The sequence below is a fragment of the Seriola aureovittata genome, chromosome 8 (genome assembly GCF_021018895.1).
Source record: "Seriola aureovittata isolate HTS-2021-v1 ecotype China chromosome 8, ASM2101889v1, whole genome shotgun sequence".
Classification (NCBI taxonomy): Eukaryota; Metazoa; Chordata; class Actinopteri; order Carangiformes; family Carangidae; genus Seriola; species Seriola aureovittata.
The window spans coordinates 16,412,692-16,439,672 of record NC_079371.1 but is presented as its reverse complement, the minus strand read 5'-3'; the positions used below and the strand labels follow the sequence as shown (position 1 = coordinate 16,439,672).

Here is a 26,981-nt window from a genome sequence, read left to right as displayed (position 1 = left end):
CTGAGAAGCCAGCAGCTACAACAGTATTTCTTCATGTGCCTGTTATGCCACTGGCAAAAGACTGTGAGGGCTAGCAGTGAGCCCAAATTACTTTGGTCCTTTTTTCAAGTTGCTCATATAATCTTTCACTGTCCTTTCAATGTTGGGCACATCATAGTTCTGTGCCGCGTATATGCCAGTAATTGTTCCCAGCAGCACTCCCAGGATGGCTGAGGAGCGAAGCTTGGCCACCACATAGCCGGCCAGAAAGCCCTTCAGAAATGGAGATCCTAATACAGAGCCTCCCTGCAAGAGGAATATGTAACAGCAGGATCATTAGCACTGTCCCAGCACAGGGGAAGGACAAAAAGATGGGTATAAAAACTGAACACATTTATAGACATGTAGGGAATAAATCATCAACAATAAAACAAACACAAAATGATCATTATCGACAGACAAATTTAAGTTGATATACTGAGGTATGGAACCATATTTTTAGAAGACCACCTTAGGTGAAGAGAAATAGTTTCACATTTCATTAATAATAACTGTGAATTAGTGGTCAGCATTCCTCCACTAATATAAAATATATGAGAATAATTACTACTAATAACAACTGATAATATATAAAATGGCACAGTGAAATATTGCTGCATGTAGTTGACAGACGAGGAGAAAATATTTTCAAAAACGTATTCTGCTCATGTGGCCAGGTATCAGGGGCTGTGAAAACAACTTACCTGCGGAATTCCTACAGAAACCTGGTTCTCCACTCGCCTCTGGATCTCCTCGAGCTGATTTTTGAGCTGCGTCAGATCTTTCAACTGTTTCAGTGGATCCTAATAAATAAAACAAGGATATTACATGTGTGCAAGCAAACAGAGTGACAACATTGATGTTACTGAAGGGTAGCTAAAGTTGCTGTACAACAACGCCTAAAGTTACCGACAGATTATCCTGTAAAGACCTCCTCCAACAACACAGCTGAACAGTATTTTGTCGAAGTTTGCTGGTTAGCTAACAGCAGCAAAACTTAGCCAGCTCAAGGATCCACCGGTTTAATTAAGACGCGACACTCGCCCTGGTAACTTAATCCGAGCATAGAGCCAACTGCTGCTGAGATTAACCGTTTCTTTCGTCCCCCACTAGTAATTGCTGTCATCTGACGAAACACGTGAAATTAATGCATTTAAAGCCAGAGCACACTAACTCACTCACCTTGTCATCCGCCATTTTTGCTCAGTGGAGCGATCAGTGTTCTGCTCGTAAGCCTGAGCTGTTGACTTTGTTTCAGCTCGATTAGTTTGGGCTAGAATTTACGTTTAAACCCACAATTTTGTCTTGTAGGTAACCAAAACTATGGCTGGAACTTGGACACTGCTCAATGAGACATTTATATGCTTAAAAGTACTTGTTTTTCTACCGCTAATATGTTGATGTGAATATTTAGCAACGTTTTTTTTCTTTAGTTATGCATTCACTTGTACTGTAAGACAAAACCGAGGGAGAACTTCTCAGGAAAAGAAATGTGTCGGATCCAATACTAAATATATCTAAATAAGGGACTCCATGCCACAAAACTCATATCTCTTACTATATGTGTATCCATACACCACAAATAAATAAATAAATAAATAAATAAATAAATAAATAAATAAATAAATAAATAAATAAATAAATAAATAAATAAATAATCAATCCATGGGACGCACGCCTTACTTTCACGTGTCAAAAACGTTTTCTGTGATTGGCCCGTACTTGTTCATTTCGGCATTTGATTGGTTGAAGACCATAGCAACAAACCGCCATGTTTTTTTTTTACAAGTCGACGAGAAACCAAAGTACTTTACAGACATAAATGCATCGAAAATCTCCGAAATATTATGAAGCATAGACACATTTCAGCTGTAACTACCGTTGGCATAATGCCTTACAATTTAGGCGACTTCTAAAGGTTGTTCGACGCAGTTCCTAGAGCCTCGGGCCATCGTAGGTAAGGCTTCAACAAGAAGGCATTTCATTGGATAATTCAGGGACTGTGCAGGCAGTATAAACACACGCCATTAAACCTACTTTTAAAGCAGGGAAGGACCAGTGTCTGTAACATGTTAGCGCTATAGGTTAGTGGTCTCTGTAAGAGCTATGCATGACACGTTTCTATTTTATTTTATTTTAACTAAGACACTGCAGTGCTACATTCTCTCTGTATGAAGTACCGGCCAGCAGTCACACTGTCCTATTTGCAGCAGCTTATATCAGATAAAGTGTATCTACTTGCTTCTCGTCAGCTGTGATATAGCTATTTACTGTAATAATAAGCTTCACAAATCTAGTGTTTTCATCAAAGCACAGAGTGACGCTGCACAGTCTTGGTGTACTGGTGAAACTTTCGCTTTCAAATTAGGGTGTTAGCATTAGTATTATGTAATGCCTTTACACCTATGTTTAGCCAAAATTATTGCACTCTGACATAAACTACCTGCAGTTAAGTCTGCCTTCATGAAGGGTTAAACATGACCAACAAACTAATCTCATTCTTATATTCATACTTTTTCAAGTTGACCCCATCTTTGGAAATCATGGAGAAAGTGGAGGTGTATGAGGTGGTGAAAGTCACTGAGGAGGTGGAGAGCTGCTACAGCCAAATGGAGGTGGCTACCCCAAAAAAGAGGAAGAGCAAAGCCCAAGAAGACTCTGCTGAGAAACCTAAGAAGCCTAGGTAATTACATATAGCCCAAAGGACTTTCACATACTGCTGTTAAAATATCATAGCAGTAAGTACAGCTCTGTCTTAAACGGGGATTGATTCTCTAAAAGTAAAAAATGTCTCTCTCATTGTCATGCGCTAATTGCAGAAATGGAATCTGTCTGTTTTAGGTCTGCCTACCTGCTATACTACTTTGATGTTCACCAGATTATGCAACAGGATATACCTAATCTGCCACAGTCAGAGATCAACAAGCGTATCAGTGAGAGCTGGAAAAGGCTAAGTGTGGCTGAGAAAGCCTACTATCTGGAGAAGGCCAAGTCTGAGAAGGAGGGCATAGATACAGTAAGCTACACCAACTTTTTTATGTGTGTACATATCAACCTGTTATGATTAATTAAAAATACAAACATTCATCACGTAAATACTCAGTTGGACTATCGATAGTAAAGATATCTGCTATTATTGTGATTAGAGTTAAATGGCATTTACCAGTTTCTTTGAGAATCTGAATCATAGTTGGTGCCAAAAGAAGTTCACACAGTTGACATTGATTGATTTGAATATCATCACTTACTAATTAATAAAGTACAAATAATAATTTACAAAAAAATGTCTGCAGTAAATGGAACGAAGCTAGGCTATAGAACCTTTATTTTTCTTTAGAAAATGTAATAATTGCTGTGATAGTAATGTATATTCTGACAAAACATGTCAACATATAGAACATACAGTAGTAACTTAAAGGTGGTGCTGAGCAGTCAACCCAAGCCAATCTTCTTTAAACTGTTTGTGGATCATAGAGTGCTGGTTTTGGCTTACGCTGCTGAGTCCTTCTTTATGATCCCACACAGCAGAGCATGCATGTAGAATATTGAAAAGATTTAATTTGTAGTGAATACATTTAGCTGCCACTAAAGATGCTTTATCTGCTTTATCTCTGCACCAGCCTAATTTACTGCTGTCTACTGTCATGTCAACACTATTCTATGAATAATCATGCTAACCTTGTATTTACCTCAGTCCTCACTCAGTCCTTCCAAAGACCTGCCAGGCTTCCGCAAGATCCTTCCTAGAGCCAGCTACTTCCTCTTGTCCAAAGGCAGCCCCTCAAATCACCAGCCAGGAGGCTCCCAGTCAGAGGTGAGCATGGAGTCTCTGGAGCCTCTAGCTGAAGGAGGCTTGCCCTCAGGCTCCAGTGCCCAAGAGCCCCAGTTGACAGCTCTAGGGTTGGCCGGTGAGGTGGAACTTTCCGAGCAGCCCATTGTTGTTGAAGAGATAGCAGAGGAAACTTCAGTAGTGTCTCGTTCCACTGACCTCCAAGGAATCCCACCCTCCTCTTCCTCCTGTGTCTCATCCAAAGTCTGGGTCTCCACAGACATCCAGGGCTCCGCTGACCTCACAGCAAATGGGGTAACACTGAAAGGAAATGAGACACGAGCTGCCAGTAGTGGTTATGGCAGGACGATGGTGCAGCAAATACAGGGGGAAACTACACAGGTGGTTGCCATCATCCCCTCGCAGGTGAGACTACATATACGATATATAAAAATGCTTCATTTATAATTTATTAGTTAAAAATATATGTAGCTCACTATTTTAGTCACAAAACAGTTTTGTTAGTAACGTGGTGACGTGATTTCTCCCTTCAGAACTTGCTAGAGCCCAAGTCTTTGGCAGGTATCAGCTCTGTGGGCCCAGTGATGATGGTCTCTGTAGGAGCCAGTTCAGAACAAAGTGCCAAGCCTTCATATAAAATGGTAAGCACCCATGGCATTCATCCGGCTGTGAAATGTCAGCACAAAAACTGGCGATCATAGTCTGTATGCAGAAAAGGAAAATCAAGAATATCATTGTCTATATTTGAAAAATCTGATTAGTGGGTGTGGTAGTAACAGTTGAGAGACATGAACTTGTTTTCCTCTTCTTTGCAGTCTGTGAAAACATACACCAGGAGAGGGCGAGGGAGGTGTCTGAATCCTGGATGTTCATTTGTGTATGTCACCCGCCACAAGCCACCAACGTGCCCTGAATGTGGGAGCCTTTTGGGTGGAAAATGGATACCTGCTGTAAGTGTGGAGCAATATCTGCACAAACAGTTAGAGATGTTGAAGTTTTGAGTATTAGTACAGTGATTTTGGCTCCAGTTTTGACCTGTGGTTCAAGTCAATCAACTTTGCCTGTTTTATATATTAGGCAAAGAAGACACAAGAGAAAGAAGCAGCATCAAAGCAGTTTCCACAGAGAGCTGAAACCAAGCCTAATGAAAGCTGCCAACCCACACAGCTCCCTGCTCAGGAGGGGAATGCTGATGTCAGTAAAACAAACACCACTGGGAGCAAAAAAGAAGGGCGAGTTCAGTGGCGCTCCAGAAAGCAGCATGTAGTTCCAGGTGGGAAGCCACCAGAGGGCAGCAGCACCAAGCCACAAGAACAAACAAAGTGAGCATCCATTAATATATTAACATGGACTTTAATAGCATGTTGACCATGTGGACTGTAGCGAGTAAAACCTGCACTGTACATTTGCAGATTGCAGCACTAAAGGTTTTAAGTGTAGAAGGTACATATACATAACAAAGTTCCCACGTGTGTTCAGTTTTGGTTACTACACACATGGCTTACTTTTATCTGTCTTCATAAATATTTCTGTTAATGAAACACTGAATTGTATAAAAGTGTGGGACAAATACCTGTTATAGTTATAGCTGCTGTTTTTTATTGTTTTTATTGTGAGAGTAGTTTGCATCTTACCCGACATACTTTCCCTCTGTCTATAAGTAGACAATTGAAACCCAGTCCTAAAGGTGCCACAGTCCAATGTCCAGACAGAAGCAGTGCCACTGTTCAGAAGAGGCCTGTCAGACCCATCCTCCCTGCCTATTACAGCACAGGTGAGATAAAAACATGCAACACACAGGAAATGTTTTGTTGTCAGTGTTGTCAATAAACTGTCAATAAGCTGTTACCATATGAATTTACATATTTGCTTGTGTTTGTAGGCCGTGCCTTGTTTCAGATCATAACTGTCCCACCTGACAAAGGAAAATTTCAGACTGCAAACAACAACAAATCATCAACTGGTACTGTGCATCATTTGATTTTATTTCTAATATAGCTTTACTAAATGCAATCTTTCAGGGCAGTTTGCATACAGTTTTATTTTATGTTCATTCAGTGCTTATTATTGGCATGTGCCGACTATCTTCACTACACAGAGAGGAAGTGAGGTGTCAGTATACAGTAAGTGTCTGTTCTTTCAGAGGTTTTCTGCTCTCAGCTGATGTGGTTGTTTTTCTAACCTCAGTGACCAGAGAGAGTTTCTCAGGTCTAAAACCCAGCACTTTAAAGCAGCTCGGCCAAGCAGTCACGACAACCACAGCCAAGCAGGTTATTACACACTAGACAACACAAATAGACAACAGCAAAGCTAGCTGCAGATTTAATCTCGTTCCCTCACTTTCTGCATGTCTTTCCATAGGATTCCCCTGCTCCAGCAGATGGAAGCCAGCCTGTGTCTTCACTGACTGATAGGAGAGTGAATATCCTGTCAGTCGTGCCTTTCAAACAGCACACTGTCTCTAACTTTGTCAGTATACAACTATTCCTTGTGCAATTTAGCCTGCTGTAAATTTTCTTTTTTCTATTAGATTACACTCAATGTTCCTTTGTGGAATGTAATTTTGTCTCTGAATGTCCCTTGTGGCTTGATTTGTGTGTCATTCTTGCTTGTCTTTACTCTCTTAGGACTTGGGACTGTCCACAGCACGAGGCAGGGGTCGCTGTAAAAACCCATCCTGTGATTATATGTACAAGAACAGACACAAACCTGCAGTGTGCCCTAAATGTGGATGTGAGCTGACTCAGAAGAACACCAAGGCAGCAAAGGTGAAAATGTTTTCTGAAGTGCAGATACTGTAAGATTATTTTCCAGCTGTATCTCTGACCTCTTGAACATCTGTGTGAGCCTCAACACATCCTAGTTCCAGAGCAGCCTCCTCTTAGCACTCATAAATCTAGACTTAAGACCGATAACACCAGGCCATAAAACCCTGTTTTTTCTCTTTTTTTATTTGTATTTTGTTCTTATTTTCACTGTTAAGCATTCTTAGACATTCTGTTAGCATTTTATTGGTCTCAGTACTAATAATATTCAAACTTTATTTTGTTAATCCTGACATTAAGATGTGTCCACTCCAATTATTGCAGGAGTTAATTTAACCATGTAGAAATGCATGAACTAGCCTGTATATACAAACCTTCCCTTCTTCTCATCTTTATTATTTGCTGTAGCAATGAATCACTTTCACTTTAATGATTATTAAAGCTAACATCGTAACTATCTTTTATATAATTTAATGTGGACAAATTTCTCTTATTACTCTTGTTTTCCTTTCTCAGTCTGAGATGCTGCTGGATCCGTACCAGGCCCTGAGTCCTGCTCAGAAGGACATCCAGCGGCAAAATACACTGCAGCTACTGCGTCGTTCCCTGCAGATTCCTGAAAGCGAGACTGAGCTTCAGGAAACATTAAACCTCATCCAAGAGCTCAATAGTCTCCAGATCATCTTGGTTCAACCAGGTGACCAGGAGCATGAAGACAGCACAGGGACGGAGACGCTGGTTGAGTCTGGGTGGCCTCAGTACTTTGAATCAGCAGCTACTCACTGTGGCCTGTGTAACTACCCTCTCTTCAAGGGAGGTCAGAGGTGAGAAAATGGGAAGTGGGATGAAAAGTGATACTTTGAGAGAGAGAGAGAGAGAGCGCAATTTAGTGGTTTACGTGTGTGCGTGTGCGTGTGCGTGTGTGTGTGTGTGTGTGTGTGCGCCTGTATGTTGTAGTACTGTGGCAGGGCAGGAAGACTGCTGGCTGCTTACTGAGGCCCTGGTGCAGACAGCTTCTCTTCAGCTCAAGGTGTGCCTCAACGTTCAGTGTCTGGCTCTGCACAGCTTCACTGACCTGCATCCAGGTAAACAGCAGCTCTTTCAACAACTTGTATATTGTATTTCTATGTTTTCTTTGAGGGTCAAGGACAGAAGCCTGGCAGATTCTCTTTACTTTTGGTTAACTGTCTCCAATTGTCTAGTCTCTGTACATTTGTCCACACAGAGTACCTCAAAGATTTCGGGTATACTTCTGGGTATGACTGCCTTTTCAGCATTTTCAAAATTAAAGGGTGGTAGCTGTTTGCACATCATCCCACAATTGTGTCTGATGCATGCTGCATATTTTGATTTTTCTTTAATTACATCAGTATTTTTGCTGTTTGGCCAAAACTACAACTATGGTGGTTGTTTTGCTTGCAGTACAAATATTTCAGACACAGCATTGTGGTACATTTTGATATAAAAATGCAAAAAGTGTAATTATTAAATGAAAAATTGCTATCATCATATTTTATCTTCAGTGTTTTTACAGAATTTCCTTCCCTTCTCAATACGCACATCTTCATCAGCTAGTGGAATGACTCGTAATGCATCAATTTAGAAAATAAAGCAAAATTGAATGTAGACCGCACTGCCTCTATTCACCTCCACTGAAATGTTCTGATGTATCTGTACATATAAGAACATCAAAGTGCAAAGAGGTGTTTTTGTTGTTAAACTGTTAAATAAGACATGTATTTATTATATATGGTATGGTAATATCTGGAGCTGGAATGCAAGCTGCCAATTTCCAAACCAGCATTTTTTCGGATAAAACAGACCACACATTTTAAATCTAAATGGTTAATTTCTCACCAAAAATATCAAAACTTTTAAGTTGGGTTAGGATCATAAAGCATATATATATTTATCACCTCCCCTAGTGGCTTGGAGCACTTCCAGTGAAGCAATTATTGCTGCATGTGTGTTATCTATTTGTATATGTTCTGTTATTTGTAGCATATTTCCCTTAATATTTCTGCTTTAACTCTTTTATTTTCTCTGTCCTTAAAGGCCACCGTAGCAGAAGATAACAGTTAAACAACAATATTTTTCTTGTGTGTTTATGGTAACAGCAATGCTCTGTCACAGTGTATCAAGTGTATATAAACAGTGTCTCCTGACAATGTTATTTTTTTCTAATGTGGTAAAGCCGGTAGCTTTCTCAGAGAATTAAAACACTGATTCCTTTTATGTCTCTTTCTTTTTTTTTAACAGGTTTGTTCAACATCGGGAACAGATTACTGGTGAGTATTGACCTGCTCCTGAAGATCAGGGTGAACATTAGACTGGGCCAAGCGCCCTCTCAGGCAGCCAGGACTATACTGGACCACATCCCCAATCATCCTGGTAAATTGTGGATTACACTACTACATACATGAATACTGCAATTGTGTTTCATTTTGTATGTGATTTTGATAGTCACTTTTCATTTTTTCTGTATTGCCAATTTTGTTCTTTCTGTATTTCACTGTATGTTCTCTATGAATCTCACTGTGTTTTGCTCTTTTGCATCAGTCCATGCACTGAGTCCTGAGGAGTTATCCCAAATTCAAGAGCTTCTCCTGAGTGGCTACTGGGCCTTTGAGTGTCTGACGGTGCGAGATTACAACGATATGATCTGCGGCATTTGTGGTGTTGCTCCCAAGCTGGAGATTGCACAACGACACACGCGCAACGTGCTGGAGCTCAAGAATGTGGAGGTGATAGAGTAATTTCAAAATTGTTGCAAAATGAATCCCATTCTTCGAGCTATTTAGCAGTGACAGCAACTTACATTTCCCTGAACCACACTGTCTCCATAGTTTACCTGGCCTGAGTTTACAGTCTCAGATGAGGTACATGTGGATGACTTCTGGCTGACCATGGAGAGTGAGGCTATCGAGCAGGCAGCTTTCCCCACCGACATCCCTATCACACGTGTGGACGCTTCAATCATCGCTCCCTTCATCCCCCCTCTGATGAGGAGTCCCAATGTTATCAACACAGAGAAAGACAAGGCCTTGTCACACACAGAGCAGCCCTCAGGTACTGAGCCTGTTGAACTATCAGATTTTATATGCACTAATCCTGTGAGTTGACTTTTCAATTATGAACATGAACATTTTTTCTGAAAGTGAGAAATGAGGGAAAAGTGATTCTACCCCTCACATGTTACACATCACACATTCATAGCTTCATAGAGAAACAAATGGAAAGAGGTGGGAAAAGATCATTCGTTTCAGAACAATCATATGGTTTGTTTATTATGGGTAGGTTGTAGTAGTTTAATATATGCAAAGGTCATGCAAGGGTTCCAGTTTGAACTAATTCTGTGTTAGCATTATGCTAAAGTTATTATCGCATGCAGTACTTAAAGTACGTAAAGCTTTGTTTTGGTTCCATTATGTTGACCATGAGATTGGTTTACACCATCTCTTTCAGGAGATCCATCAGTTCTGGTGCGTCTTATTCATGATGGTCAGCTGAGACTCGACAAGATTGAGGATCACAGTGAAGACGAGCTGAGAACAATACTGGACGGCTGCGGGGTGAACATCACGTCAGGCTCCACTAAGGTGTGTGTGTGTGTGTGTGTGTGTGTGTGTGTGTGTGTGTGTGTGTGTGTGTGTGTGTGTGTGTGTGTGTGTGTGTGTGTGTGTGTGTGTGCGCGCGCGTGTGTGAGGGAGAGAGAAGCATGTGCCTATGCGCTTATTATGCACATGTTTTTTTGTTGTATGTCATTGACTTGAAGTAAACATGTTGGCTGTAAAATAGTAGATAGATATCGAGTGTTATATGCTGATCATGTGATAAATTCTTGGATTAAAGCACAGGAAATCCCCCTCCCCTCCCCCGCACCCCAGGGTTGAAGGGACTTTGGGACTTGCTCAAGGGTATTTCAGCAAGTTGATTTGCTTGCTTTGATGGGAGTTTGAAGCTGGCTGAAAGATGACTTCCTGATTCATTTTTTTTTAAAAGTTTGAGTTAAACTTATCTCTGATATACTTATATCAGTGTGTGAGTATGTTTAAAAGTCTCCTTTCTGTCTTCCTCTATGTTAGAATGAGCTGCTGGCTTCTCTGATTTCATTGTGCACGCTTGTTCATAGCGGCCTCTCCACTGCGCCACAGCCGCCTCCACACCTCACTGCTGGCAAGCTGTCTAAGGTCTGCCCCCACAAGGTAAAAACAGTAGCTCTGTAATGTTTAATAACCAGTCACCTAAATCTGTTCTTCTGTCCATTCAAAGCTCCAAATGAACAATGTCTTTGTGTCAAAGCTTTGATATAAAATGTAGTTTTTTAAAACTCCAAATGCAACAAGCAGTCATGTACTGTATGAAAAACTAAAACAAAAATTGTTCAAGTTATATGAGCCTAAAACTCAAATGTTCCCCTTATGTTTTCCATGTATTTATAACATTCCTCTGTAAAAGTTTGGAAATTGTTTGTGCACTAATTGTCCACTATCCCATTCTTGTGACCAGGTGGTGTGTGGCTCTAAATACTTGGTGAGAGGAGAGACGGCTCGAGATCACGTCGACCTGCTGCTGTCCTCTCGCTACTGGCCCCCAGTCTATGTTAGTGACTGTGCCCGTCAGGTGGCACTCTGTACAGACATGCTGTATCCAGAACTGGCAACCCAGATGTGGGGCAGGAACCAAGGCTGCTTCTGTGATCCCTTTGAAAAGCCAGAGGTGAGGGATTTCAGTGTAACCTACTTATCTGTCAAGGAACTCAGACTTCTGCTGGTTAAAATGAAAACAAAACGAGTTAAAGGATCAACAAGTAATAATATGACAATGCACATATATATATTCACATGAATCACAAGTGATAAGTTGTGACTTGTGGATTTTCTGTTTGTCACCTGATGATAACTAAATTGAAAAAATACAGGTTTGTTTGTGTTTGCAAAGTTATTTATGTAAAAGTTGAAAACTTTGTTTTCATGTCTTTGTTTTCAACTAAAGTTAGGTAATCTATGAAAAAAACTGTTAAGTCAATTTGAGAAAAAGCAGGTTTATCTTTTTATTTGATTTTAGTGGGGTTTACCTATTTGTTACATTTGGATCGAAGATCAATCTTTTTAATACATATCTCTGTGCTGAAAATTGAAGGCCTGTGTATTTTCTTTTTCTTTGCTTAAGGCTCAGTGTTGCTCTCCTTTTTCTTCTTCAGTTTGTTTCATGTGCTGAGCTACAAGACCAGCCGTACAGTGCTGACCTTTCCTTGGTAGCTGAGAACCAGCAGGTCCACCCCATCACCAAATCTTCTTCTTGCTGGCTGGTTCATCCTCCTGGAGCAGAACAGCCCCCGGAGCCTCCTGCTCCAGAGCACCACTCAATGTCCCACTGCAGAGACCTGGAGCCCTACATCAGCCTGGTGGCTGAGCTGGAGAAAGAGAAGGAAGAAGAGGATGATGAGGGGCCAGAACAGAAAGAAAACACAGACAAAGCTGAGAAAGACACCACAGAGAAATCAGAGGACTGTTCCTCTGTGAACCGTGCACGGTGGCGACCTGTGGTTTTCAGCAACACAGCCTATTACTACCTGTACAACCGTATGGTAGATTACCTCACTAGTAGGGAAATCGTGAGCCAGCAGATCAACCAAGTGGTGAAGGCCTGCCAGCCGGGAGAGGTGGTGATCAGGGATGCTCTGTACCGGTTGGGAGTGGCACAGATCAACACAGAGAAAGAGGAAGAAGAAGGAAGTGTAATTGATGAACAGACACAAGAGGGAGGGACAGAAACATATGAGGTTGTCCTGCCTGAATAAAAATGTTTAGGATGGACAGCTGGATGAATCAACAGGCAGACAGAGGCATGGACTGAATGTAAAGATGGCTGCATGCAAAGAGATGATTGCAGAACAAAAGAGCCATGTGGGAAAAGGAGATGCCATAAGGAGAGATGAAAGTGCTACCAGAAGCGTCCAAGAGTGTGAGAAATACAGTTCTAACCCTGAGGGAGCAGAAAGTACCAGAGAGTATTTTACTGTTAGTAAAGGACTAGCCTGTACAACAACACACTTCATCAGTTATACAGTGCTGACAGGTTTTTCTGATGTGAGGAAATGTGCTGAATATGGATGCAGTGGGTTGAATCTTGAAGAAGTGGACTGCAGAGTGCTCAGTAGTGTTTACTGTGAACATACTGACAAAGACATACATTATAATTACAGGTTACAAAGTCATTTTTAACTATCTATAACAGTGGGTGCGCGAATAAGTGTAAGTTAATATGGTGGAGTAAATGCAACACTTTTACCAATGTGGTGCCAAGAGTTAAAAGAAATGAAAAAGTATGTGAAGGTGATAGAAAGTTGAGTCCTAAATCTAAATCAGTGCTTTCCTGTGACTGAACGAATATAAACAGGATTTATAACTCAGCTACTTCAAGCCTAAGAATACGTAACCGTGAATAGTTGTATATTTATTGCCCTTTTATGTCCAGAGACATTACTGCTTTGTGTTTTACACTCTTACCTCTCACCTGCCACTTGTTGCCTTTTCGACCGATGTTTGCTTTTGAAAAGTGATGATAAAAAATCTATCTGTTCATTTTACTGTATCATAATGTGATGATGGACCTTTTGGCCTTTTGCTTCATTTTGGATCATTCTGGCTTCTCAGTGGATATCCATTCGAGGATGCATTCAATCAGTTGTCTTGACTCTTGTCAACCAATCACCAGTTAGCCATTGACAATAAACTGGAGATATGTAGTGGACCTGCCAGCATGAATTGCTTTAGAAGTGAAACTGACTGCTGTTTTTTTGTTGTTTTGTTTTGTTTTTTTTTTCTTTGGAATTGGTCAGTAATGCTTTGTGATGAGCTAACAAGGCTTTTTTGAGCACTCCGGCTGCCCAGGCAGTTATGATGCAAATTAGTTCATAAACTGAAGTCTCAGGTGTTCAATAGCAACACCCGTGAGTCAGGAGAAAATGCAGCAGCCAAGCTTTTGTGTAGATAAAGACAATATTGAAATAGCTTGACTAGTGAAATTCTGTTAATTAAACTGCTGATGCAACAAATAAATACAAAGAAATGAATTTACACTTATGGTCAGCTTCACTGTAGTAAAACTGTTAAATGATCTGAGTCATTAAGTTAATGGGTAATACAAATCGTTGTCTGATACAGTATTACTCCTGCCTACTAATGCATTTGCTCATGTGGCTATTAGTGACATTTAAAAATATTGAGGAGCAACATTTTTTGTGATTAGCTAAACAGTGATGAAGCTTCTTGTAGCTGGACTTCATCTACAAATACTCTTTTATAACTCATTAGAAGTGGAGTGACACGCAATCTTATGTCGGCTACAAACCTAACAACTGTGAAGCGGTTTCTTACTCATGTCTTCATAAAAACTGCTCACCAGAATTACTATCATTCCCATACCAGTCATGTGATATGAAAAGAGGCTTCAAACATCATGGATGTCATGGTTATCTTCAGCACCACAGAGCGAAAAAGCTGCAGAATGTGTAAACAGCAGGACAAGAAGCTTCTTTGGCATCAAATGTTACTTCAGGCAGAGACTCTGACAGAATAAAGTGAGGCTCATACCGTACATTGTTGTCTACTCTTGTCAATTAACAAGAGTGCTTGTTGTTCACTCCGTCTTCAGGACCTTAACCTTATAGTTCTTCAGATTAATAGATTTTATACATGTATGCATATTTAAAACCAACCCCTGCCATATTTTATCTTTTTTTTCAATTCTCACTTAGTTTGGACTTCTTGTAATAACCCCATTTTTAGCACCACATCGCTGCTAATTGTGGGTTTTTCCCACAAGGGAAGTTATATCAGGATTGTGGATTTACAGTAATTGTGTGTGAAGGACTCATTGGACTTTGATCCAATAAGTTTGAAAGAGATATATTGTTTTTATGTTGTTTTTTTTATACTTTGCAGAATAATGTTTTGCATGCAATATGATGCATCACTGTGGGCATACCACCAGCTACAACACTACAAAGCTCTCCGTTTTTTCATAACAACTAGTCTGGCCTCACTTTGTTTTATATTTACATTTTACTGCTGATACATCATTATATTTACTCAACAAATGTAAGAACTTTGGTTTGAATTGACTCTATCATTCTAATAAATCAGTCCAAAATGACCAACACAACTATACAACATAGTTAAACTTTCCACTTATTGTATAGCAGTGCGATTAAGTTCATTATATGTACTTTACATACCTGAAAACAAAAATTGTTTTAAACCAAAATTATCAAGGAGAAAAATCAAGACAAACCTCAGGAATGTTTGTTTATGATGTTGCTAAAAAAGATCATTAAAATGACAAGTGAATTTTTTTTGGACAAACACGCCACAGTTATGTGAAGAGTGTTAGAAAGAGGATCTGTAGGAATGAGTGTAGTGGGAGATAATTATACCTTCACTCAAACGCGGTAATATCTCTGAAAACAGATATTAAAGACTGTTGTTCAAAATATACTTCATTAAGTCTGGCAGTTCATAAAGTAAAAACGAGGATCTGTGAGTGGTAAGCCAGACAAAGGAGGAAAAGCATTTGGACCTTCTGTCGCCGCAGCGATGGATGAATACTGATGAATACTTCCCTACAAAGATTTCAGGGTTGTGCAATGTTGACAGATACTGTGGGAAACGTTCCAGAGGAAATGCAGATTGGACATTATCCAATAAAAAATAGGAAGTGAGGAGAGAAGAACATCAAGGCCACACAGTTTCTATCCGCGCAAATGTCTGACATATACAGTACATGATGTTCCAGTAGTATTCACACATTACAATGGAATCAATGGAATCTGGATTTTCAATGGTAAAGCTTTATTCAACACCTCTGCAGTTTTTCAGTGATTAAATTTGCAGCTTTTGCATTGATTGTCTCATTTGCACAAAAAAACCCCCCACACAACACAATATATGAAATATTGATGTACGACTTTCTACTCTACAACATTTCAGTTAAAATAAAGATGATTCTTGATTTACATGATATAGATATATACATTATTAGACATCTCACTCATGCTCCATTCAGATGTAAGCACATTTGAAATGCCTGAAGTCATACAAATTTGCAGTCTGTATCTCTCACATAGCTTATATTATGTTATTCTAAAATCTTCATAGAGTTGGCAGTGTAGGCTGACTGGTACATATAGACATGGGTGAAGCTTACATCCTAACACTCTTCTAACTTTACAGGAAATGAGAAGATTAAGTTGTGCCGTGAAAAAACAAAAAAACAACAACAACAAAAAAAAAAAAAACCTTCACATTGTCAGACATGAAACTTTGTTCACCTGATCCACCACGGATCCACAGATTTCCCTGCTCAGTTCAGTTGTATTCCCTGCTCCTAAATCACACTGAACACTGGTTAATTAATTACATTGCAGTGGAACAATCACATGTTGCCACCAACTGACAGCTACTGTAAGTGAGTCACAAGAAGCACAGCTATGACCAAAGCACAGAGAGGAAAACAACATGGCCATTCTTTGCCCTCTCCATGGTTGATTTAGCATGTTTAAACCAGGGAGAAACACTTGCACTCTTTAGATGTTCAATTAAGGTGATCAGAGAATAAAACCTAGCTCGTCCGCACCACATAAAGATTGGTGGCTCAGCTCTCACAGTTTTGGATCCAGTGTTTGTGCCTGTTGGCTTGCTTCCTCCGAGAAACCATACATGCAATAAAGTGATGAAAAGGAAGTGAACCTGCTGACAAAAGTGGCCGAAATCTCCACAAAAAACAAGACATTCACACTCAAAGGACAGTAATAAAAAATAGTAATAAACATAGTGTACAATATATAATTAAGAACACTCGTGAGAAGAAAGAACAGACAGGTTTTTGTCTCCTTTGGATAAGCTGTAACAGATTATACCTCAAATACATAACAGAAGGAGTGATAAAACAGTCCGTGAGGGTGTAACGCTTAGGGTAAGATACAGCTTTGGATGTTTGTGTGGTTTGTCGACATGTTTCCTCCTTTCATGTCTGCAGCCGGTGTGAGACGTGGCAATTTCTAGTCATGGTCTGCAAAGAAGCAAGTCACATGCTTGCTGCAGCTGCTCGTCTGTCTGTCGAGCAGACGCAAACAGCAAAAAATAGCTGTGATGGCGACTCTCTGCAACTGTCCAGCGGTTGGAATAAACTGTGGTACTTTGACCACAATCTACAGTTTATCCCATGATGCTTGCTGATGAGTGATTGATTTACTGATTGATTGGTGCTGAGGGCTTTCAACAAAACTGGTAGTTGTTGGTCTTCATCAGTGGCTGCTCCTCTTCCTCGTGGTCACAAGACTGGTCACAGGGGCCATCACAGCACTTGGGTTCGTCACACACTTCACCCTCTGTGACCTGCTGCTGCACATTCTGGTAGATTAGCTGTGGAGAAGCATCAGTGTGATGGTTAGACTGGATCCAGAAAAGCCAAATATCGCCTTCATCCAGCTTCAGTGCTACGGTGTTATAAGTGAAAGAAGTCTTGCATTCAAACAACATGTGTAACTAAAATATCGCATCAGTGCATTGTTAATTATGTGCCAGAGAATATTTCTGTGAGTATCTAATTTGGGAAACAACACCCAAACAAGATTTTATCACAAGCAATCTAATTCATTTAATTGGTTTGACAGCACAGCTGAATTTGTTTTCTCTTTGGGAGAATTACATTAAAACAAAAACAAGGTTTCCTGAGGACATCTAGGCTGGGGAATGTCATTTTGTTCCTTGTATGGTTCTGCTGAAGCCAGACTGGAGCCAGTTTAACCTCCTCCACAGTAAACCCACCTGTTCCTGCTCAGGTTGGTCCCCGAGTAGTCTCTCTATCATCTGACTGATCTTGCTGAACGTTGGACGCTCCGTGGGCTCCAGGTTCCAGCACATCTTCATGATCATGTAACTGAAACAAAAGCAAATCATACTTAGAAGATAAATTTATTTCCCGACAAATTCAACCAGACAAAACATTAATTGATGCTATTCATTTTAAGGGATTTATATCTGAGGCTATGCACCTGATTTTCAGTGCAAACTGCTGAGCTTTTGTGGTAAAATTGAGAAACTAAAGCCAAAACTGACAAATAAGGCAAGACTTATGGAGGTGGTGACGCAGTTTGATAAGAGAGACTCGTTCATAAGAATCCCTGCCCCTCCAGTCTTATTTCACTGCCGTGAAATACCAGTTACATGGCCTCCTAGCTTTGAGATCATGTGGCTAACAGGCAGAACCGAGGCCTGACTCACAAAAGAACAACAGATGATTAGGCCCTGACTCAGATTCAGTGCCCTCCGTTTCCACAACACAGTTATTCCGGGTGGTGTGACAGTCACATCAAATCAGCACACACAGATGTTAGGGCCCTCTGAGATACTGGGGAAAACACTCTCTTTATTTTCTCATCTCGCTGGTTTGTAAAGTTTGGAGTTTAGGCTTGTTGAATTTTGAGTTTGGGGTTAGGAGATAATCCAAAGCAAGCTAATTAAAATCAGGAATAATAGAAGTACGTCATGAGTTTATCTCATGTGTCAGTTAATTCTGATGTTAGATAGCGCGGCAGACTGGCAAAGAAAAAAGGATCTTTGTTCAGTTGTGACGAACATTTGGGAAGCCAGCCGTTTGAACTGTCTGATGGTAAAGTCAACTTAGGATCAAGGATCTAAGTTTTTTATAAATCAGTCTTTTCATGCTAATGCAAACTTCATGTTGTGCACTAGTTAATAGTTTCCTTTTTGCAGCAGGTCTCACCAGTTAGTAAGCATAACCACAGTGTTACTTCTATTCTTCCTCAGTCTGAGGATGAGTGCAAACATTTCACCAGCTGATAAAAAGGTGACTATTATTATTTACTAATCAAGAAATAGAGTATTAAAAATAGTGTTTAAAGAATGGTGTGTGCAAAAGGCAGCAGTGATCCATCCTTGTAAGTCTTACATTTCAGGTGGGGCAAAGTCTGGTTGGGACATCTGGTAGCCGCGCTTCACCATCTTGTAGAACCTGGTGTCCACAGCCATGCTGGGGTACGGGCTCTTGCCTAACAGAAAATAATATACTGTGATTTCAGCAAGAAAATCATAAAGTAAATGTGAGTAAATGTAGATGAAAAACATGCATGTGTTCTCACCTAAAGAGAATATCTCCCACAGGAGGATCCCATAGGACCAGACATCACTCTGGACGGTGTACACACAGTCAAAAATACTCTCTGGAGCCATCCACTTCACTGGCAGACGTGCCTTCACAAACAATGTCAAAATGATACAAAGTTTTGTTTTGTTTTTGTTTTTTTTAACTAAACTCATCTCATATGAATAAAAGTTGGCTCTAATGTACTCAAGTGCTTACATTGCCCTTCACCACATAGTTGGAGTCATTCATGATGTCACGTGCGAGGCCAAAGTCACAAATTTTGGCCTCTCTGCGGTTGGTCAAGAGGACATTCCTGGCAGCCACATCTCGGTGAATACACTGCAAACACACACACACACACGCAAACACACACACACACACACAGTTTGTCTTTGGTTGTAAAGTCTTCCGCAATAAAATATGATGAGATCAGTAGATAGAGTGAAGTAGCATGAAGAATTGTGATCAATTACATTGTCAAACTGTGACAATGAGTAAATATGAGCAACGTAATGGGAAATACCCCTCATAACCCCCCCCACAAAGGATTTCACACCCTTCATTTATCATATTCTATTCGAAGTGAGACTCATGCATGTCTGTCATCTGGGTAATACCCGCTTTCTAGGGACAATACAGCAACTGCTGCTGTAGAGTTTTTTTTATTTCATATGTTTGCACATTCACAACCTTTCAGTGGAAAAATCACTCACATTTTTGGCAGCCAGAAAGTCAAGGCCCTGAGCCACTTGAAAAGAAAACCTCAGTAAGTCATCAATGTCCAGCGGCCAGTCACCAGTCTCCTCACACACAGGGTCTGAGCATGATTCAGAGAGAAATAATATTAGTAACACCCAGGGACAGGAAGTAAAGCGGCAAATGATTTTTATCAGCATGCTGCAGCATGATGCCAAATAAGTGTAAATCCAAATGGGATTTGGTAGGAAAGTATTTTACCTTGAGGTGATTCCATGATTGGCAGCTGGCTGGGCCTCATCTCCATGTAACTGCTTGATGATGCACTGGAGATCCCACTGTCACTGTTGGATGGAAAGAACATAAAGAGCGGGACGTCAACAGAAACAGATAACTAAGACTTTCACTAATCCTCCATCATCCGACTGCACATGTTTGGAGATGTACCTTCTAATGAACTGTTTCTGATTGCAGATGTTCTTGTAGTCATTTGAGCTCTCCATGATGTCGGGAATGTTCATAACAAAGTTCACAAATGTCTCTGCCTTGTGACGAAGGAAGTTGAGGAGGTCACCAAGGCTGCAGTACTCTGTGATCACAAGCACTGGTCCTGATGAGGAAACACACACAAAGAGTTATGACCCTTTCAACAAAGAAAAATGTGTTTTGCGTGCAAATTACTTAGTTGTACTAGAGTTTCCATTAACTGGCTGACCGAGAACTTTCATAAACATGTTTTTACAATATTTAAATTTCATCACACATGATAGAAAACAAACACAAGCTGCTGTCTGACCTCCATAGGTGCAGGCTCCCAGAAGATTGACAATGTTCTTGTGGTGTCCCAAGTGGCTCAGGATCTTCAGTTCAGACATCAGAGCCTCCCTCTCATCTGAATGGGCACTGGCTACATAACCACATTACAGATTTTGATATCATTTAAATCTGATCATGTTTTACGATCTCTTTAAGTGACATTTTCAAATGCCTAAATCAGGCATAATTTTCATGTTATCTGGAACATTTTCAGATTTGCCAGTCACTCTGACGTGCTCATACAAAACAAAGATCTCTCTGTTAAATCAAAGGTCTGAGCATCGCCTCACCTTTTAACATTTTCACAGCCACACGCATCACATTGTCCTCCTTTCCCAGACCGTAGGCCGTGGCCTCAACGACCTTTCCAAAAGCTCCTGCGCCCAGGATCTTTCCTGGTCAGACAGAAGGTAAGAGAGCGCGTTATGAGTATAACAAAAGCCTGCTTATGTGCTATCAAATTTTTATGTTATTTTATCATTTTTCCATTATGTTTACATCTAATATTGTATTAATACCTAATCCAAAGCATTTAAGAGCAGTTGAGTCAGTTTATGATCAAATGTTGCAAACCTAGCCTCAGCTTGTCTCTTGGGAACTCCCACTTCTCATTGTAAGGCAGCTGAGTGGGGTCAATAAAGGTGTAGTTGTTTCCATCTCTCGCCTCAATGATCTTCCATCGGATCTCATACCTGGGTTTCTGAACATAATAGTAGGACAGAATGGCACTGGATCAAAGCCACAAAACCCATGTATCCTTGAAATATCTGAGCGATATTTTACTACTTAGACTACATATGTTTTTACACTGACCTGCTTATATTTGTAAAACAGGAAAATCAGCAGCACAAGGAGGATTGACAGAATCCCTGCTGCTCCAGCCAGAATGGAAGTGAAGAGCTGATCTGTCCAATCAAAGAAAAAACAATATTGATATATAATTTAACGTCATATATACTGACGTATGACTGTGTCATACAAACTGTTATTTTCTTACAAACCAGATATTACATTTGGTTTGAGCCCCAGTCTCCGTGACTGTATGATAACAGACTGACAAGAACAGATACTCACCAGAAACCTCCATGGCAAAAGTGTCGCTGCTGACACCGACAAGGTTGAAGGCCACGCACTCCACCGTCATCCTCTGACTGGACGGCCCCACAGTGAGGACGCTCTCCACCCCCACAGCCCCATACTCCTTCCTCTGGACCTCCACTGTGGGAGCCTGGAGAGGGATCGCCATCTGAAGCCCTGAGGTGTTTTCATTGCACCTGCCTCATTGCAACACACACACAGTTAAACACAGGATCCAAACATCACAGGAGTGTTGGCACTAAAACCTTACATCCTTGTTTGGTGTTATGGGTGAAAGTGTCTGTTGAATGGCTTCAATGTACAGTGATACTTACGTAGGTCGTATCCCAAAACACTGGTACCAGACAATTCTGGGAGCGGGATACCCAAATGAGGTGCAAGTGAGTGTGGTAACATTTTCCCATCTCACCACAGCAACTGGTCTCTCTGCCAGTGAAGAAAAATGTGGGGAAAAGTTCATGTTCAGCTTTGCTCAGTTACCAGAATGAGCTATCAGATTATTCAGCAGTATGATCCACCAATAAACTTTTATTTTCACACTGTTATCAAACTGTTAGAAAGACAAATTTTGCCACAAGACCATGGATGTTTTTACTGCTTTGATGTGTGTTTAATCAAAGCACTTACGATACATTTGGACTTGGAACGTGATCGATGCATTAGCCAAGTCACTCCGGGCATGAAAGGTGTACTGGCCCTGCTCCTGTGCATTCATTCTCTTCAGCTGCAGAGTGGCATGGTATCTACAAAAGAAAAAAAAAAACCAAACGGATCTTTAAAATGAGAAAAAGGGGAATGTCTACACAGTCAAAGAAGTGACTAATTCTGTGGTTTGAATTCAGACATTTCCTATTTATCATCGACGCGTACGTCAAGAAACTAAAAAGAGAACGCCACTCTTCCCTCTAGCAACAGTTTCATGACCTGAGAAAAATATTATGACCTTGGCGTTCCCTGTCAAATTCACCCAAAATGCACTGACAGCATTTTTCCAGAGTAGCTTCCCCTTCCTGTAGTACACTTGATTGTTTATTACATTTAAACTGTGCTGTAAGCATGTAAGAGAGCAGCTTTCACTTGAGACCAGCTCGTGCTTGCTGTGGCGTCGTACCTGTTGTTGTATCGGATGAACTTGTGCTCCTGTGTGGACGTGTTGGGAGATGTTGGTGTGTGCCATCTGTGCTCTGTGATGTGAGGGTACGCTTCGATGATCACACTGAGCTCCAGATCTTCTCCCTCATTCACCTCCACCGAAAGACCCTGGTGGGCCAGTTTAGGGGACAGCTGGGGCAACAGCCTGATGTAGGGCTTGTCTGTTCAGACGAATCAGGAGACAATCAGTTTGTCATCTCTCAGTGGTTAATAGACTCTCCAAGCTTTTCAGAATCAGTTATGGCTAGTGTGGTTGTTTCTGTTTCTGCTTACCCACAACCAGCAGGTATGTGGTTGAACTGTTCACCCCTGCTTCATTGGTACCAATGCAGGAAATGTTTCCTGTGTCTGCGAGGTCCACAGCAGGGATGGTCAGTATGCTCTGTATGTCCAGCCGGTTTTCTCCACCTGAGCGAACCCTCTCCTCGATGGTCGGTTTCTGAAGGCAACACGCATTTTTTAAAAATTCAAGTTAAAGTCATGATTACTGCCACAGTTAAGAAAGATCCCAAAATGCCTCATACTCACCGACTTGGTGGTGTATTTCCAGGTGACATTGTAGTTGAAGTTGGGGTTGTGTGTGGTGCAGCGAATCTTGAGTTCCTCCCCAACGATGCGCACATACTCATCTGTCTCCAAGAAGACATACGGAGGGAAACGAAGCTCTGGAGCAAGAGGAAATCATACATAAGTATCAAACTGGACGCACCTATCTCTTCATATAACTCTACAACAGTTTTTGGTTAATCACTCCAAACAGCCAAACAGGTCTCACTCTGAATGACATTGATGGAAAAGGCCTTGGAGGTCCTCTCCACTCCGTTGACCTTGGCTGTGCAGACATAGTCAGCGTTGAAGCTGGGGTGGAGGCTGTGGATGAGAATCCCACGGTGCCGGTCAACTGTGAAGTTCATCCCTGGTGGTACGGTGGTGCCATTGTCCATGCGGAGGCCCAGGTCCGTGGCTGCTGGGTCGGTCAGCAGGCAGGGCAGCAGGTAGTCCTCACCTTCTTTCTTCACCACCCGCAGGGATGTGCTGCTGGTCCAGAACACACGGTTTGGATCTAAAGGGACGAGGTGGGGGAGAATGTATTAGATCATAGTTCAGAATCTAATAACCGATCGGTATAACCAGGGTGGACAATAATCCATGCAAGCACTTAGAACTGAACATTAGGAAGCTTGTCCTACTGTTCTGTGCACAGAACAGCCGGACTCTCATTTATCTGAGCTCACCTTTTACGTACACATGCACTGAAGAGGTCAGGTCACGATGCTGAGCAATGTAAAAACACTTGTACGTTCCAGTGAACTCTGCAGAGGGACGGTCCACCTTTAGGGTGCGGACGTTCCCGTTGCCCTTGGACACGTAGCGTCTGTGCTTGGCTAGCCTGGTTTGCCAGTTCACTGGACCATCACCCTCACACCTCAGATCAAGAGGGGTCCCGGGTTTGACCACTAGCTCAGAACTGCCCACCACCTTAGAGTTGAACTTGATCACCGGACGACTCCATTCTGCTGAGAAGGGATGCAAATTTGAATGAGTGAATGCATTTATTGACTTTTTAGAAGTGTGAGAGCAAATCAATCAAAATGGACTATGTTACTTAAGTTCTTAGACTGTAGTTTTTCTCTATTTTGCTGTTACTCCTTGAAAATTCAGGATGTTGTTTCTGTTTTGATCATTTTGAGATAATTGAGAATTCAGAGATGTCTCATCTGCTCCAGGATCCAGATTTATGTTGGAAGTAATCTCAAGAGTTCAGGAAACAGATTGAAGACTTGGACCAGAATAACATCTCTCGATCCTTTTCACTTCTGCTTTTCACAGTGTTGCTATCTAAACACTGGCAGCACAAAAACAGAAAATATGGAAAGCTTCAAATCTGTTACTGTTTAATTTTAACTTTTTCTGCTGTATTCAACACAACACCCAAGCATTTTAAGCATGGAAAATGGAGTAATGTCTAACAGGCATCTTTGAGGCTGAAATTTCAAATAAATAAATAAATAAATAAATAAAAAAAAGGGCCCCAACCCTGAGGGAATAACAAAGCAAGATTTAGGGAGGCAGAACAGGGCTCTCTTTGATGCCTTTGTGGAGGACTTGGAAGTTTGTAGAAACTCAGCAGGACAGTTGTAGGGGTTGTTTGAGGTTGAAACTCTTTTTTGAAAATTGTTGACACTGATGTTGACTGAGAGTACCTTTCCTGTTAATCTGCATTTCTTTCTTATTGAGTATTGAAACTACACTTTCTGTAAGGGTCATAAAAGTTTCCATTTAGACGTTTGTACAGTGTCTTTTGGAGCTTGAAGCAGAACTGAGATTCCAAGTTCAGCATTTTTTCAATTCAGCACTACATCATGTAGACAGACCAGGAACAAAATAATGTTGTTTGGAACCAATCTGCATTTTATTTTTTCTGAACATCCTGACTGTCAGAGTAAACAGTTGCCTTTCACCCAAAGCCCCTTTTCCGATCATCTAAATGAACCATTCATCCAACCTCAAAATGACCCCAATTACACCTCAAACAGTAATCCACCAGAAAGCAAAGCTAATGCATTCAGCTGTAATTAAACCAAACTACAGATACTTTTATGTGCTCAAAATACAAATACATGAAATTGCAATTTGGTGCCCAGCGGGTGATACCCATACTTGTGGTGTTCAGACTCCAAAAAAAAACAAACAAAAACAAGTATCACAACAATGACCCCAAAAAACAACTCATGATACTGTGGACACTTGTTCTGCTCATTACAAACAATAGCGTGTCAGATCTCAGATGGAGAAGTATGAAGTGTCTCCCAACTCCTCCACACTGACCACAGGTTTATGCAAGTATATGAAATTTCCCGTAAAATCAGAGATTCAAGAGCTGTATACACAGTAATTCATATCTGAGAAGATATTTTCAGAGTATTATAAAAAATAATTGGTTAGCTGTCGTGCAGATGAATATGTAATGTAGAAAATGTATATTATAGGAATTGGATTTATTTAACATTTTCTTTAATCCAACATTTACAGTTTTTTATATACTGAACCCTAAACATTGTGATATTTTACATCTTTCAAATCATTAAAAAAAACAGCCTTTTTTTTTGTTTGTTTTTTTTCCACTGTTTTATTTCAGATTGCGGATTACTCATTTATGTCTACAGTTGTTGTCAAAAAGTGAATAAATAGAGTGAAAGGACAAATCACTGCAGCTGTAAATGTAACAGTCAGTGTTTTTTTGGGCCTTACCTGAAGCAGCAGAGGCCACAATCCCCAGCAGCAGCGTGAGGTATGACTGCATCCTGGATCAACTCCAAACCTGCAGTTTGAGAGGTTGATGTCCGTGTGTGCTACCAAACGCTCTTCTTTTGATCTGTGGCGGTGTTGGAGAGGGAAAAGAGAACACCACCTCAGAAGTTGTCCTACCACTCATTCCCATAATGAACTTCTCTTTTCTGACTGGTCTGAGTAGCATTGTTGAAGATGAAACTATGCTGAACCACAGTCTCTTGCATTGTTTATTCTGTTTTCTGTACATTAGAATAAGGAAACAGACTAACATATTAAATACTTTGAGGAAGCATTTCTTAGTCACAACTATGGGAATTAGTACGTCTCTACATCTTAAAATATAAATAAAATGCCATGCATTACGAAAGCATCACTCATTTATTTCAACTACTCACCTGCAGATGTCTTAAGCTGAACAGAGGGGGTACAATAATGTCCCTGGGTTTGATGTTTCCAGCATCCAGAGCTGAGACAGGAGTTCGTTCTTCCCTTTCTGTTTGCCTCTGCCCTTCTTCTCCCTTCTGCTTGTTTACAGTGTCTTCGACCACAGAAGTCACACAGCAAACATGAAATCTTTCAGACAGCAAGTGGTGGAGGGTGGAGGGAACTGTGTGTGTGTGTGTGTGTGTGTGTGTGTGTGTGTGTGTGTGTGTGTATTTGTGTGTGTGTGTGTGTATGTGTGTGTGTGAAGGGGGAGGCGGATCAGCATATCACGCTCAACTAATTAATGAGCTAGTACCAATTTGCCACAGAGAGGCACAATTCTCCCAAGACACCCGTGGAGGTGAAACTAATCATCTCCATCACTGTAGAACCATGGCTGCCAGGCTTTTCTAAGCCGGAAAAACGTGGACTCGTGGGAGAGGGAAGGACAGTCAAAGGGCTCTTAGAAATCTGACCCTGGAGTCAGAGAAAGATGAGGGTGCAGAGTGAGAGAAGTCACTCTTCTAGATAGGATCTGTTCTGAGTAAGACTTCACATCAGGAAAAAAAAAACATCTCTAAAGTAAGTTCTAGGAAGATTTTTCCAAAAATATCCAGCTATAAATCAGTGAATGTGCTTTAGCTTTATATTATTGAGACCACCAGTATTAGTACTTTTAGTGGTTTAGCTGTAATGTTTTTGAGCAGTTTAAACAATGAAGAAAAACTGATGTAGACAGAGAAGGGCAGCCAGATGAG

At 40.9% G+C, this 26,981-nt stretch overlaps 3 protein-coding genes across 8 annotated transcripts; 1 reads left to right on the top strand and 2 right to left on the bottom strand.

Annotated features, from left to right (window-relative positions):
* Nucleotides 1-87: 87 nt before the first annotated feature.
* LOC130174141 (SLC35A4 upstream open reading frame protein) lies at nucleotides 88-1,237 on the bottom strand. The gene is made up of 3 exons (XM_056383771.1): nucleotides 1,201-1,237; nucleotides 723-821; nucleotides 88-285 (listed from the first exon to the last, which is right to left on the bottom strand). The coding sequence occupies exons 1-3, from the start codon at nucleotides 1,213-1,215 to the stop codon at nucleotides 88-90; spliced, it is 312 nt and encodes a 103-aa protein (XP_056239746.1). The 5' UTR covers nucleotides 1,216-1,237.
* A 566-nt stretch (nucleotides 1,238-1,803) lies between these two features.
* Nucleotides 1,804-13,324, top strand: hmgxb3 (HMG box domain containing 3). 4 transcript variants are annotated; one of them, XM_056382776.1, is made up of 21 exons: nucleotides 1,804-1,975; nucleotides 2,541-2,701; nucleotides 2,860-3,034; nucleotides 3,713-4,213; nucleotides 4,342-4,449; nucleotides 4,624-4,758; nucleotides 4,886-5,130; nucleotides 5,473-5,582; nucleotides 5,691-5,771; nucleotides 5,996-6,078; nucleotides 6,170-6,277; nucleotides 6,436-6,576; nucleotides 7,090-7,397; nucleotides 7,531-7,658; nucleotides 8,833-8,964; nucleotides 9,133-9,317; nucleotides 9,420-9,642; nucleotides 10,039-10,172; nucleotides 10,659-10,778; nucleotides 11,083-11,292; nucleotides 11,777-13,324. In XM_056382776.1, the coding sequence occupies exons 2-21, from the start codon at nucleotides 2,562-2,564 to the stop codon at nucleotides 12,374-12,376; spliced, it is 3,867 nt and encodes a 1,288-aa protein (XP_056238751.1). In that variant the 5' UTR covers nucleotides 1,804-1,975; nucleotides 2,541-2,561; the 3' UTR covers nucleotides 12,377-13,324. The 4 variants fall into 4 exon arrangements, with proteins under 4 accessions (XP_056238751.1, XP_056238748.1, XP_056238749.1 ...); XM_056382773.1 differs by having other exon boundaries at nucleotides 5,470-5,582; XM_056382774.1 differs by lacking the exon at nucleotides 1,804-1,975 and adding an exon at nucleotides 1,982-2,102 and having other exon boundaries at nucleotides 5,470-5,582.
* A 2,306-nt stretch (nucleotides 13,325-15,630) lies between these two features.
* Nucleotides 15,631-26,313, bottom strand: csf1ra (colony stimulating factor 1 receptor, a). Of its 3 annotated transcripts, none has more exons than XM_056382778.1 (22): nucleotides 26,196-26,313; nucleotides 25,759-25,882; nucleotides 23,742-24,023; nucleotides 23,282-23,569; nucleotides 23,035-23,171; nucleotides 22,780-22,945; nucleotides 22,466-22,667; nucleotides 21,982-22,097; nucleotides 21,669-21,780; nucleotides 21,331-21,530; nucleotides 21,070-21,161; nucleotides 20,830-20,956; nucleotides 20,547-20,651; nucleotides 20,237-20,347; nucleotides 19,888-20,050; nucleotides 19,702-19,784; nucleotides 19,458-19,561; nucleotides 18,961-19,083; nucleotides 18,740-18,851; nucleotides 18,550-18,649; nucleotides 17,406-17,517; nucleotides 15,631-17,000 (listed from the first exon to the last, which is right to left on the bottom strand). In XM_056382778.1, the coding sequence occupies exons 2-22, from the start codon at nucleotides 25,808-25,810 to the stop codon at nucleotides 16,854-16,856; spliced, it is 2,934 nt and encodes a 977-aa protein (XP_056238753.1). In that variant the 5' UTR covers nucleotides 25,811-25,882; nucleotides 26,196-26,313; the 3' UTR covers nucleotides 15,631-16,853. The 3 variants fall into 3 exon arrangements, with proteins under 3 accessions (XP_056238753.1, XP_056238754.1, XP_056238755.1); XM_056382779.1 differs by having other exon boundaries at nucleotides 23,742-24,020; XM_056382780.1 differs by lacking the exons at nucleotides 25,759-25,882; nucleotides 26,196-26,313 and having other exon boundaries at nucleotides 23,753-23,882.
* Nucleotides 26,314-26,981: the final 668 nt, after the last annotated feature.